Source organism: Meleagris gallopavo, chromosome 17 (genome assembly GCF_000146605.3).
Source record: "Meleagris gallopavo isolate NT-WF06-2002-E0010 breed Aviagen turkey brand Nicholas breeding stock chromosome 17, Turkey_5.1, whole genome shotgun sequence".
In the NCBI taxonomy this organism is placed as follows: domain Eukaryota; kingdom Metazoa; phylum Chordata; class Aves; order Galliformes; family Phasianidae; genus Meleagris; species Meleagris gallopavo.
In genome coordinates, this window is record NC_015027.2 from 12,907,433 (window position 1) to 12,921,284 (window position 13,852).

General features: G+C 56.9%; 1 protein-coding gene across 1 annotated transcript in view; it reads left to right on the top strand.

Annotated features, from left to right (window-relative positions):
* Positions 1–3,008: 3,008 nt before the first annotated feature.
* Positions 3,009–13,852, top strand: part of LOC104913615 (mitochondrial sodium/calcium exchanger protein) — a 16,923-nt gene continuing 6,079 nt past the window's right edge. The window contains exons 1-3 of the mRNA XM_010720583.3: positions 3,009–3,196; positions 3,966–4,116; positions 6,753–7,242. Coding sequence (XP_010718885.2) covers positions 3,032–3,196; positions 3,966–4,116; positions 6,753–7,242 — 806 coding nt within the window. The 5' untranslated portion in view covers positions 3,009–3,031. The remainder of the gene's footprint in view (positions 3,197–3,965; positions 4,117–6,752; positions 7,243–13,852) is intronic.

The window sequence follows — 13,852 nt, forward strand, 5'->3', positions numbered from 1 at the left end:
CGGCCTGCGCGCATCCCCGCCGCCGGGACCCCGCGTCCGACCCCGCGCTGCGTCCCACGGCCTGCCTGCATCCCTGCTGCCTCCTGTATCCTCGCCAGGATGCGTCCCTCTGGCCAGGCTGCCTGATCCGCACGGGGCTGCGTCCCCATGGCCTCTCCTCGTCCCTTTCTCCAGGATCCTAAATCCCTATCAGGATGCGTCCTTGGGCCTGGCTGCATCCCTTCCTTTGGGCTCCTGTCTGCCCATCAGCTGCATCCCTTTGGCCTGCCTGCATCCTGGCCAGGGGGCTGCAATCCCTATGGTTTGGCCACATCCCTTCCTTTGGGTTCCCAGTTCTCCATCAGCCTGCATTCCTTCAATGGGGTTGCATCCCTTGCTCTGGGCTCCTAATTCTCCACTGAGCTGCATCCCTGTGGCCTGGCTGCATCCTTTCCTCCAGGTTCCGAGCTCCCAGTCAGCCTGCATCCCTTCCCCTGGGCTCTCACCTCCATCAGGGATGGCCACAGCCCTTTGGCCAGGTTGCATCCTACCCACCAGGATCCTAAGTCCCCACCAGGCTGTGGCCTGGCTGCATCCCTTCCTCCTGGTCCCTAAATCCTCGCCAGCTGCATCCCTTTGGCCAGACTGTGTCCTATCCACGGGGCTGCAGCCCTATGATTTGGCCACATCTCATTCTCCAGGTTCCTAATTCCCCATTGGGTTGCAGCTCTCCCCTGAACTCCTCCATGCTCACTGTGCTGTATCCCTCTGGCTGGATCCTACCCCGTGGCCCCACCTCATCCCTTCCTCCAGGCTCCCCATCAGGCTGCATTCTTCCCACCGGACTGCATCTCTTGGCCTGGTCACATCCACATCACAGGATGGGGAAAAGACGGGGGCTGTGGGTGGGGGTCCTAGAAGAAGGATTTTGGAGCAGTGGCAGTCTTGGGGCAGGCGGTGCAGGTTTATCCAGCTGCACCCGGTACGTCCCACGGCCCTGTATGGGCTGGGCGCCGCTCCGGGGCTCCCATCTCTCTCTCACGGATGGGACTGAAGGAGATGATGGAAGTGATGGATCCGTTGGCTCCTGCCAGCACTGTCCTGGGGTTCTGTTGACATCAGTGGGGCCACACGTGGCCCTGAGCTGCCGCCGCCGCGTCCCAAGGCCGTGACGCAGGTGCGGGGGCACCGCTCGGCTGGAGCGAAGCGGGGAGGCACTGCTGTGAGTTTATTTTCCTAAATCCTCGTTTCAAAGGATGAAGAGTAAAGCTCCTCGTTTCTTCGATTTCGGGGTTCCCGTGGCATCTGTCCCTGCTGGGGGAACAAGATAGGGAAATCTCACTGAGGGTCACCGAAGGGTTGGAGAGCCCTGAGCACAGCCTGGCTGCTGCCACCCCCGTGGCAGGGGAATGATGTTAAGGGGACACCGCTGCTGCTGGCCCTGCTTTCTGCAGGGAGAGGCACCTGGAAGGGCACCCCTAGGGGCAAGCATGCATGCATGAAACGTGCACCTATATGTAAAATGCATACGGATAGATAGAGCGACGCGCATACACATCTGCATACAGGTGCCACAAAGGCTCTGCTGCCCCCCAGGCAGCCCACTCCTGCTGCCTGCAGCCCCACAGCACTGCCTCTGGGTCCCTCTGAGCCCGTTTCACAGATGGAAAACTGAGGCACGGACAAGCCGAAGGGGCTGCACAGTGTTGAGGTGGCAGTGCAGGATTCCAAATGTTTGGTGTGGAGGTGAGGGCACTGTGCTGCTGTTGCGATGGCTCCTTTATGCCCATGTGGGCCCAGGAGATGCTGCTGGAGCAGGAACACACCTGTGCCCTCATTAGCACTAACGAAGCGCCTCTGCTCTCTCCAGGCTGTGATGCAGGTGTCCCCACCTGCAGCTTGGAATAGGTGCATCCATAGGGGGAGCTGCAGTTTTTTTCCCATCAGATCCTGGTCCCATCCTTGCCCAGCTCCTGGCCCGTCCCTGTGACACTGGTGGCACCTCTGCCCTGTGTCCCAGCCCTGTCCCTGTGTCCCAGCCCTGTCCCTGTGTCAGTGCAGCTCGGAAACCCCGCTGCTCCCTGTCGCAAGGAGAGGTGCTGGGATGGAGGTGCTTGGAGGCAGCGCTGTGCCCGGTTCTCCCCATGGCTGTGCAGTTCTGTGTGTGTTCCAGCCCTCCTGTAGGGACAGGGAAAGGTTTGTGTGGTGCCCACACAAATCTCAGCAGTGTGAGCCCCTCTGGGGTGGGAAAAAGGGCACAGTGCCCCCGAACCCTTCCTTGGAGGCTGTTGGAGGAAGGATCACTTAAGAAGCATCCATGGGAACCACCCCAGCTCCGAGGGGTGATGCAGAAACCTCATACGACTTTCTTGGTTGGCTCTCCGTGGCTTTATTTCAGGCAATAATTTTCGGTAATAACCTCAGACTGAATGGGAATCAATGGGGTCAGGAGCTCCCGCACCAGGGCTGGGGGTGTCACTCCTTGGACCCCCCAGTGCCACGCCGTGGGCCCATCCATCCCACCATGCGTTCCGTTCCCGACATGTCTATTTTTGGGGTGCTGGGCAGGGGCACAGCACCATCTAGCGCTGCCGGCGGCGGGGAATCTCCCAGCTGGAGAGCAGAGTGGGAAATCCCTGCAGGCTCCCAGGGCTCTGCTCTACATTTCCCAGAAAGGAGGGCAGGCGCTCGGCGGCGTTATTTTGGGAGCCGAGCGTGTGAGTGCGATGGCTTCGCAGTGGTGCTGGGCCCAGGGAAGGAGGTGGATGTGCACTGCTGCCGTGGGAAGGGAATACAGAGCGAGCGCTGGGATGCGGGGATGCTCCAGGCATGGGGGGTTCCTGGGGTCTCTTTGCACCCATACTGGGCGTGGGTTGGGTCAGCAGGTGAGCTGTGATGGAGAAGGGCTGTCCCTGTCATTCCTCTCTCCTGCATTAGAGGGAACCTGTGGGGCGATGTGCATCCGTCCCTAGAGCCGAGGGATTTGGGGATGGGGATGGAGCTGAGATAGCTTGATTTCCAACCTGATGGAGTGGGAGATGAGGGGGCTTCCATGGGGTTTTCCCTTCTCTCGCAGAGCAAGCTGGTCAAGTACTTCAGCCGGCAGCTCTCCTGCAAGAGGAAGGTGGCCCTGCAGGAGCGCAACGCCAAGCTGGAGGGCTTCCCCCAGCTCCTGCACTGGTTCCGCATCGTCGACATCCGCAAGGAGGTGATGGAGGTAAGGCTGGGGATCCATCCCATCGTCTCCGGGGTTGGGGTGCTCCACCACATCTGCCGAGTTGGAGGTCCTTACCATCTCACGTTTTGACAGTACCCATCCCAGCATCCCGCCGGTTGGGATCCATCTTATCATCTCCTGGGTTGGGATGATCCACCCTATCTCCTGGGTTGGTGATCCACCACATGTGCCCAGGTGGAGGTCCATGCCATCTCCTGGTTTGAGGGATCCATCCCATCATCCCCCAGGCTGGGGATCCCTCTAATCTTCTCCCAGGCTGGGGCCATCCATCAAGTCTCCTGGTTGGTGATCCACCCCATCTCCTGAGTTGGAGTTCCATACCATCTCCCACACTGGGGGGGATTCATCCCAGCTCCCAGCCTTGGGACTCTTGAGTAAAATTTGGCAAGGAGACAGTTGTTCCCCAGGATGGAAGCTGCCTCAGAGCTGTGCTTTTAGGCTATAAGATCAGCATAGCAAGTATTGGTGGAAAAGGGGGTGGGAGAGCAATGGGACCCAATTGTTTCACTGCATGGAGAGATGCTTCAAGGGGGAGGGAGGTGCTGGCCAGAGCCCCCCCATGACTCTGCCAGCTGTGGGTGTGGACACCATACTGCTGTGCAGGATATGTCCACACAGTCCCCCAGAACCCCCCCAAACCCCAAATCCCTCAGGAGGGAATGGCTCCTTGCTCCGTACTCCAAAGTTCTCATCGAGCAGCAGATGCCCACGGGTGGTTTTTCCCCCTCTTTTTTCCCCGCCTTGGTAGGAAATAGCCCCTGGGCAGCTGAGCCTGGAGGAGCTGCTGGAGATGACCGATGATCAGGTCTGCGAGACCGTGGAGAAGTTTGGGGCCAACAGCGAGGAGTGTGCCCGCCTCAACGCATCCCTCTCCTGCCTCCGCAGCGTCCATAAGTCTGGTGAGCAGGGCTGGTGACCTGGGGAAAGGCTTGGGAGAGGGGGTTGTGGTCTAAAATAGGGAGAGGAGACCCCGTTTGGGTGCTGGGTGCCAAGCGCACACATCCCCATGGTTGGGTGCCAGCCATGTACATCCCTGTGGCAAGGAGGCTGATGAGGGGGAAAGCGGGGGGGCTGGGAAAGCCCTGTAGCCTCTAAAGGCCCCACCACGGAGCATCCCTGTGCCGAAGCCTTGCTCCTGCGTGGTGGGGGGCGGGGGAGGTTTGGCGGTGCGGCTGCGGCGCGGTGCGGTGTGGCCGGGAGGTGGCAGCAGAGATCCGCAGAGGCGCAGCGATGCTCTGGAGGGGGGGCTGGAAGGTGGAACGTAGGGGTTGGAGGCTGGAAATGGGGGGGTTGGAGGCAGGGGGTGGCAGAAGGGCGGGGGTCCCCTCCTTGGGGCCATCTCCAAACCTCTTGGCATCCTTGGGCTGTTTGTGCCCACGTGTGCTGCGCTGTCTTCCCTCCCCTCGCAGGTGGGAAGGGGGCAGTTTGGAGCACCCCAGGCTGCTGCTGTCCCCCCGGTGCTTCGTTGCACCCCGGAGGATGGATCAAGCGGGGGGGGGATGGTCCCTGCTCACACAGGAGCATCCCACTGGATATGGGGGATGCAAGATGATCCCTGCAGGGATCTTTGTGACCTGCTGTGGTGTCACGGCAGAGCAGTGAGGTGGGAGGGCTGCAGCCCAGCCTGACATTTCCTACAGAGCCCCACCGCCCCAAAGGACTGCTCCCCAAATCCAGCTCCTGCCTGGATTTCTGCCCTCTTCCCTTTGGCATTTTCCCTGAATCCCTCCGATATTTGAGGAAGGGCAGCAGCCCAGGCAGTCTCTCAGCCAACGCTTTGTTTAAACACCTTTGGCTTTTAAAGCCCGGTGCAAACAAACGCAGCTTGACTTGCATCCCCTCCTGCCCTTTTTTTGGGTTGCGCTCAGCAGAGGGAATTCCCATTTGGAAAACACACGTGAGCCCTCCGCTCAGGCAGAGATGCTGAGGGTGTTTGCTGGAAGCTGCTGGGGGCTGCAGGAGGGCACTGGGCTGCCCTATGGGAGCTCCTGCACCAGCAGCCCTCCCGATGCCATTGAGGAGCAAAGTGTTGCCTCTCCATATCATCATGTAACGTCTCCTTGAGCCGTGGTGGTGGTCAATTTCTAGAAGCCCAGATTAGCTCTAATAAAGCAGCAATGAGGTGTGGCTGTTAACCTTTTCCATCCATCTCTATTTATCGAGTTGTTCATTAGGGGCCGCTAATTTCCCAAGCCAATTCCCTGCGTGGATGGGGCTGGGAGAAGGAGGAAGGTCTCTCCTTTGTGGCTCTGATGGCAATGTGTTTTGCCTGGGTGGTTTTGGGTGATGGGGGACACTTCTGACCCACGTGTGTGCTGGAAGGATCCCTGGATTGCACACAGACGGCACACACATTGCTCCATCAAATCCAGTGCCGACCTGATTTTAACGTTATTGTGCTAAACAGCAGTATTGGATTTCTCTCTGCTGTGTGCTTGGCTGCAGGATTTATTAGCAGACCAGGGCTTGAAGTGAGAGCTGAGCAGTGCCTGTGGATGGAGCTGTGAGCTGAGGTTACTGGTGGTGCGTGGGGAATGGTGCAGCACTCTGTTTGTGTGAGGCCGCAGGGTGATGGCAGCAGGGACGTGGGAGCCTCCGGCCCAAATTCTGCCTGCTGCTGGGGAAAGCTTTGGCTTTGGAGGGGCTGAGAGTGACTTTAGAGGTAAAATGAGGTGTGGGATGGGGTGATGTGAGGCGCTGGGCATCCATTTTGAGGCCAGCCTGCAGGGCGCACCCCTTGGTGTGCAGTGGGGACAGGGCTGGGTGCCACGCATGACGTCAGTGCTCACCTGGTCACTGTGTGCTGCTTTTGGAGAAGGAAAGGGAAGAAGCTGCCCTGAGCTCCCCAGGGGTGCTGCTCCCTGGATTTGGCATCGCCCCACACAGATCCCACTGGGTGGCAGTGTTCTTGTACGGCACAAGGCGTGAGGTTTTCCTACAGATGGATTTGCATCTTCATTGGCTTCATTTTCTGCTTTGGAACAATCCAAGAAAAAACATCACCCCCTTTCCCCTATCAATCCAATCCCAAAGCTTTTGCAATCCCAAAGCCCTCTCCTCCTTTGTTTTACCCCTCTCTGAGCCTGAAGCAAAGAGCTCCCCTCAAAGAAGCTCAGTTAGATAACGGGGCCGGCAATTAATAACCAAACAAAGGGACGGGGAGAGGCGCTTTTAAAATAAAGAGATGACATTTCTTACGCTGCTTGCCTTCGAGGCGGCGATCAAAAGCGGTCGGGGCCGGGAGCTCAGAGCTGCTCCATCACTGTGGCACTCTGAAGTCACAGCCGACAGCTCCTCACTCATCCCTGCACCGCAGAGACTGATAATGAGGGGTTGTGAGGTGCCACGCTCCCTTTTTGTTGTCTTTCCCCCACTTTCATTTCTGCAAATCACACCGATACAAAGGGGTGAAATGAGATGGGGCTGTCGGAGCTTGGATGGGCTCTTTGTTCCCGGGTTGGGTTTGGGATGGATCCCTCCATAAGGGTGGGCTGCGAGTCACCCACCCCATGGCTCTGTGTGTGCTCTGTCGCAGGCGGCAGCCTCTCCAAGCAGGACTGGACCATCCAGTGGCCCACGACGGAGCCGGGCAAGGAGAACCAGCCTGGCTGTCCCCAAGAACCCGCCCCATGGAGCCGCACGCACCTCTCGGCCAGCCCCAAACCCCCCGCCAAGTGCGCCCAGCACCACTGCCACGGCCCCCTCTACACCCACGTGGACCGCCTGACTGTGGAGGGCCACCCGGGGCTGTGTCCCCCCGTGGAATCCGGCCACCGTTCCCTGCCTCCCTCCCCTCGGCAGCGGCACGCCGCTCACACCCCGCCGCGCACCCCCAACATCGTCACCACCATGACACCGCCAGGCACGCCGCCGCTGCGCCGCAGGAACAAGCTGAAACCCCCCGGCACCCCCCCACCTGCCTCCCGAAAACTCATCCACCTCCTGCCTGGCTTCACAGCCCTGCACCGCAGCAAGTCGCACGAGTTCCAGCTGGGGCACCGCGTGGATGAGGCCCACACCCCCAAGTAAGTGGGTCACCCGTTAAGTCCCCACCCCGGGGTCCCAAATGGTCCCTCTGACCCGAGGGAAAGGCATGGAGATGTGTCAGAATGGGGTTAAGGAAAGACTCTGCCCCAGGGGGAGGAGGGCATGGCACAGATCCCCAGGGCAGTGGGCACGGCCCTGAGCTGCATTCAGGAGCAATGGGACGCTGCTCTCAGCCGTAGGGTTTGGGTTTTGGGTGTTGCGTGTGCTGCCCAGGGAGGTGGTGGGGTCACTGTCCCTGGAGGCGGTCAGGAGCGTGGAGATGCGGCACTGAGAGATGCGGTCAGTGGGTGTGGTGGGGGTGGACTCGGTGATCTTAGAGGTCTTTTCCAACCTTAGAGATTCCGTGATTCTTTGGGACCAAGGGTTGGATTTGGTGATCTCCACGGACCCCTTGCAGCTCGGGATATTCCGTACTGCTATGCCTGGATGTAGTTTTGGGGTGCTCCTATTTAACACCTCACCAAGGCAGGGCTGGGACCCAACGTGCAGCCGGGCCACGAGATACAAACAGGGAACGAAGTCCTCCTCCAGCTGCAGCACGCACATTTCCCACGCCTTCCTCGATCGCCGTTCCCGGTGCCTTCGCATCCCCGGCGTTAACGCGGCGCTCCGGCTGCTCCTGCTCTGCAGCCCGGTGCCGGCAGAGGCTGCTGCAGTGCTGGGAAGCGGACTTATCCCTGCCCGCTCCTTCGGGCCCTTTTAGGGACCAACCCCCAAACCCTCCAGCTCCTTGCTGAGGTCGGGTGGCAACGTATGGCGACCCTACAGCCCCCAACCCCAGCAGCTGTGGCCGCGCTCGGTGCAAGCAGTGAGGGCGGCCATCCTCCTCCCGTACGGGCAGTGATGGATTTCTGTCTGTAAATGGGAAACTCTTTGGGAAATGATTTGATTTGGGTTCCTGCAAGGCGACGCTTGGGAAACTGCACTCCCCCCCCGCCCCCAGTGCTGCATTTGGTTCCCCTGAATCATTTGATCATTGCACACCCCGGGTCTTGGTGACACGGCTTCAGAGTGAGGCTGGAGATGTGCATTGAGCACGAAAGCTTTCATCTGCTGCTTCCCCACGGGGATAGGTGAGGCAGGGAGCGGGGTGCCGTGACTTCTTTGTGTGAGCCGAGGAGGGCTCGTAAACATCAGAGAGGGCTTTTACATCAGCACAGCCTCACAGCCCCATCCCTGCTGCCATCACAGCCCCATCCCTCCCCGTGTCCCTCTGCCCAGTGCCGCCTCGGATGCTGGGATGATTCCCCTTCACTGGCCACCAGCTGCAGCCCAAGGGGTGATTAAACTCAGTTAACAGAGGAAAGGGAACAAATGTTGATAGGGCATCGGTGGGGTGCTCATCTGGGAGGTATGGAAGGATGGGGTGCTGCGAGACCCAGCCTCCCCAGAGCTTCTGGGAGTGCTGAGGAGGTTAATTTTCTCTAATGGCACTTAATGATTTTCAGGAGGCAACCACTAAATCCCGCTTCCTAATCCCATTAGTGCTCGGGAATGACAATTATTGCGTTTAGGAGGCAGCTTCATTTCGCCCTGCCCTGCAGCAGCTGAACACGGAGCGGTGCTGCAGCCTGGGTGCTTTTCCTGCCGTGGAGAACAGCCTTCTTGGGCTCTTATCAGCTAATTCTCGTTTTATGGCTGGGTGCGTTCTGGGGCGGTTTCTCTTAATGTCACCACTTTCACGACGTCCCCCTCCTCTGTGCTCTCTGCAGGAGGCAGTTTTCCTCCTGACCTCAGCCATGAGGATCACTGAAATGGAGCTTTTGGCTCCAAATGTTTTTTTCCGATTGCACACCCTGCTTTCAGCACATTAACCTCCTCGTTACTGTGGGTGTAACCCCACGCTGCCTCTTTGCAGACCCCCACCTGCTGGGACCCACCTCAGGGGCTGCCCCCAATGGGGATGGGCTGACCACAGCAAGACCCTGGGCTCGGCCTTGTCCCCATGAGCGATGTGGCTGCTGCTTTCCTTTCTATGATAGCTGATGCATTTGCTCACGTTTTGCTTTGGAGCTTGTTTCTAGGGTTTAATCCGTTCTGTATGCTGAAGCTTTCTGCAGCAGGGGTTAAACTTTGGGAGCTTACAGCCTCCAGCTGCTGACCGTAACTCTGGGGCATGGAACATTACTCCTTGAAAGATCCCTTGGCTTCCATAAATCCACAATCCATAAACATCTCATGATTGGTCTTGAAACGGAAACCAAACATTTAGAGTGGCTGATAATATAATGCCCATTTAATACCTCATGAGTTCCACGGGCCATTTACATCTTTCACGGATAGTTAATGATTATTCATCAGCAAGAAAACAAAACAAACAAAAAAAAGCCCCAAACACCAAACCCAACAAGCAACCTCAGAAAGCAAACAGACTGTGGAAGGTCTTAAAAAAGACATTATCTGGGGAGCGAAAGTTGGGATGGTTCAAAGGCTGCCTTTGTGTGTGGAGGGGTGAGGTTTAAGGGGAACAAGGTTGGGAATTGCACTGAGGGCATTTGTGCAGATGGGGTTGGGTGTGCTGGTGGGAAAGGCAACCTGGGGATGGGCACCTTGCTGCCTTGTAGGCACTGAGGTTGAGTTTGAATGCTGTTTTTCACAATCTGGGTGGTGCTGCCTGGGATGGTGGCTCTTTGCCTTGCCTTTGTGCTATTTCCAGCTCTAACCTTCTGCTCAAATGAGCACTTAGCCCTATCCAATGCTCACATCTGGCACCTCTACTGTGGGTGGTTGCTTCTCCATCTTGTGTAATAGAAAACCCTCTGAGAATGGTGCATCTCCTATGTCCCTTGCTCTTCTCTTTCACTTTGCCTTCCCCAAGCACTGGCTCTGCCCTGGGCAGCCCTGCTGGGAGTGATTATTTCTTCAAGGAGAGATTATTTCTCTCAAAAGAGCTGTGCTGTGCTGTGAGCACACTCTTTTCAGAAGGTGTTGCTCAGGATTGTTGGCTGAGCATCTGCAAACTCATCCTGGAGCTGGAGCAGCTGTGTTGCCCCAGTGTTAGCCATGTATTCCTCAGGAAAAAGAGGATCCCTGTGTGCCTGGATTCATGCTGGCTCAACCATGGCCATTTGTAGGGTGGGCTGAGGTGGGGCACCCAGGCAGGAAACTGAGAGCAGAGGGCTCCCACCCACTGTCCCGCTGTTAGGCTGGCCCTCGTTAACCAGTTCAGCAGTGGGTCATTCATCCTGCTGTCCTGCAGCCTTGCCATGACGATGTTTTCCCCTCATATCAATCCCAGTCACTGCTCTTACCAAGCAGATCAATTATTTCCTGTTCTACATGGGCTGCATTGAGGCAGCTCTTGTCTGGCACTGCTTCTTCCAGCCTTGGCGATGCACAAGGGCTCATGGTGATGGGGATGAGCATCAGTGACTCTCCCAAAATGTACACAGTCCCTAGGCAGTATCTTATGTGTTGTGTTTTCCCTCTTGTACGCCACCTGAAAACTCAGAGACCATCCCAGTCCAGGTGCAGCAGGGAGAGCATTGCAGAGTGGGGACTGGGAGAGCCAAACGAGCAGCATCCCTCTTTCCAAATAGCTCTCCTGATTAATTTCTGTGCTTTGGTGGTGAGTCAGTGGAGCCGTTCACAGGTTCTGGATCACCTCCAGCCTTCTCAAAGCACGGCTCACACACCATGCCCTGACAGTGATGGGTTACCTCCGTCCCGAGCTGGCTCTGTGCTGCCATCATCCCTCTGCTCTGGGCTCTGCTTCTCCTTAGGTATGTCATTAATGTTAATTACTGCTGCGGCACTACATCAAGAGGAGGGGGGAGCTTTCACATGCTTGGAGGAGAAACTTCTCACCGTGTCCTTTAACGAGGAGCCCAGCCGCCTCTCACCACTCAGCGAGCTGCGGGCGTGGTGATGCATTTAGATGGGGATTGGTGTTGGGGTGGGAGGTGTGGGGCTCTGACTGCTGGCATTGTGGTGAGATGTTGGTGTGGGAGAAGGGCACAGTGCTGCAGGAGATGTCCCACCCAGAGCTGGGGCATCAGTCAGGAGGTCAGGCTCGAGCTGATCACGGAATCATAGAACAGCTGGAGTTGGGAGGGACCTTAAAGAGAATCCATTTCCAGCCCCCACGGGCTGCATGCCCCCCACCAGATCAGGCTGCCCAGGGCCCCATCCAGCCTGGCCTTGATCCCCTCTGGGGGCACTCACAGCTTCTCTGATCTATTCCTTTTCTCCCAGCTGTGGCTTTGCAGGGATGATGAGAAGCATCTCCCACAGCCTCTTCTTTATGTGCCCCAAGTTATGGGCAAGCTCATTTCCCCTCACAATGGGTCATCCTGGTGTGGGCAATGCACAGACCAGGGGCTCTGCTGGCTTCCTGGATAGTTACAAGGAGGAAGCAGAGCTGACGAGGATTTCAGGTTCCCCCCAGAAACAGTTTGCTCTGAGTTCTCCTCTACTTCTCTTTTGGAACAGATCTCCCCAAGCCCACCATGCTCACAGCGTGCATCAGCTCATTGCACCCCAGGGCAGCCCATGAAGAACTTCCCATCGCCTTGTCTGAGATGAAAGGTTTGCAGCACCCTAATTAGCTTAATGAACCTCTGCCTAGGGCTTTCTAGGCACGTGCAGCCTGTGCTTCCCCTCTGGTGGTATGAATTGTGGGGAATTGCCTCAAAAAATGGGAGCACGCATGAGGCCATGCAGCACACTGCCCTGCCTTGGGACGGAAAATGTCCGTTGTGAGCTGCCCGTCCCCTTGGGGCTCACCATGTGCTTTTCAGTGGTGGTTAGTGCAGAGGTGACCATGCTGGGAAATGGAGCCAGCATCCCTCTTTGAACCACCCCCAAGCTGGGAGGAAAAACCCAAATCCTATCACCCCACCTATTTCTTTTACCAATTCAGGGGTTGCATCACCTGTCCCCATCCACACCTTTCCCCACATCGCCTGCTTGAGACCGTTTGCCATCCTTGTGCGCTCCTCAGAGGAACGTCAGGAGGAAATCAAGGAAGCAGAAGTGCCTAACGAGCAGCAGGACCTCCAGGCAATTAGCTCCTCACCTCCTCCCCGCAGCACCCTCACCGCAGAGCACACATCCCAGGGGATGACACAGGGCTGCAGCTCCCTTCAAAGAGCCTCCAGGCACCGTCATTCGCAGCCACGCTAAAAAGTTCTGCTTTGTGCTCCAGAAAGAGAATAATAGATCAGTGAGAGCTGAACCTCAGAACGCAGCCGGCCTGGGGAAGCGGGGATGGGCACTTGGATCAATATTTCACCATTGGCTTTGATATGGGAACCTGCTTTTCAGGGCAGGGGGCTGTGGTTGCCTCTTGCTGTAATGAGGATAAATGTAACATCTGCTAGTTTGGGTTTGATTTTTGAGATATCAAGGCAGTGTTGCTCCTGCTGGCTGTGTGAGAAGGAGCCTTTCTGCTCAGCAGTTCACTGCCTGTCCCTACGCTCAGCCCCATGCCTCAGTTTTGGGTATTCAGGCAGCTCACTTTGCGTGAGCCTTCAGGAATGGAGCAGAAGGGGCGCTTCCTCCTGAAATTTTTACCATAAGCTCAAACCTGCGGGCTTTCCCCCTTCTTACAGCCATTCCCCATCCGTTCTGCTGGGCAGGAGGTGGCTGTGTGCCATGCAGAGCTCCTTGCACTGATTTAATACAGAATATCGCGCAGTTAAGGCAGTCAAAAGGCCATCAATCTTCAGGGCTGAGTTCCGACCGCCACAACCCAGACGGCCGCAGTCTTTAATCCTTTGCAGAGAGCTGACCGAAATGCTGATGATTTCTATTTTTTTTTTTTTAATGTTTCACCCTGCTTCCCTTCCTTTAAAAGCAGCGCCGGCATTGATAATTGGAGTGTGCTGGAGAGGAGCGGAGCGGTGAATAACACCCAGCGCGGTGCAGGCAGGTGCAGGGGAACATCACCTGCTTCTGCAAATTGCCTCTTTTTAATCTTTCTATTAAGATAATGACGGCAGTAGGATGGCAACACATGCCTGCAGAGCAAGTACTCAGCCTGCTTGTTTATCCACCTATGCAGGTTTATTTGGCATCGGGGCACGGGGAACTGTGGGGTGAGCAGCTCCATTCCTGCCCCTTGTTGGGTTGGCCATAGGTATCCATCTACAAGGAAGCAGGAGGGGTGGTGAGTGGTGTACATCACACACTGAGTATTTCCTTCCCATGGGTGTGCACTGATGCTCCCTTTGTTGGGATGCACAGATCCCATCCCCAGCCCCACGCACACTTGTCAGCACTGCCGAGTGCCGTCGCTGTCTGCTCCTGTTTGTCACCTGTTTGCCTGAAACCCTCTATTTCTTTCTGATGAGCTTTTGAGTGCTTTTGCATAGCGGGTGAGGATGGGCCCTTGGAGTAGTTTGACACCTGAAAGGATTTGCATGGAGCATCTCGCACTGCCGCGCTCTTTTTATGTTTCCCTTTTAGAAAATGATCATCTGTTTAGCAAAACCTTGCATGAATTGACATCTCTGATGGGGACGTGTGCTGTTCTGTGTGCTGGTGGTAGGGATAGCTGGTGGCCCTGGTGCTGCTATGGTCAGAGTTTGAGCTGGAGGGGGTCGCATGCCCAAGGAGGCTGTGGATGCCCCATCCCTGGAGGCTTTC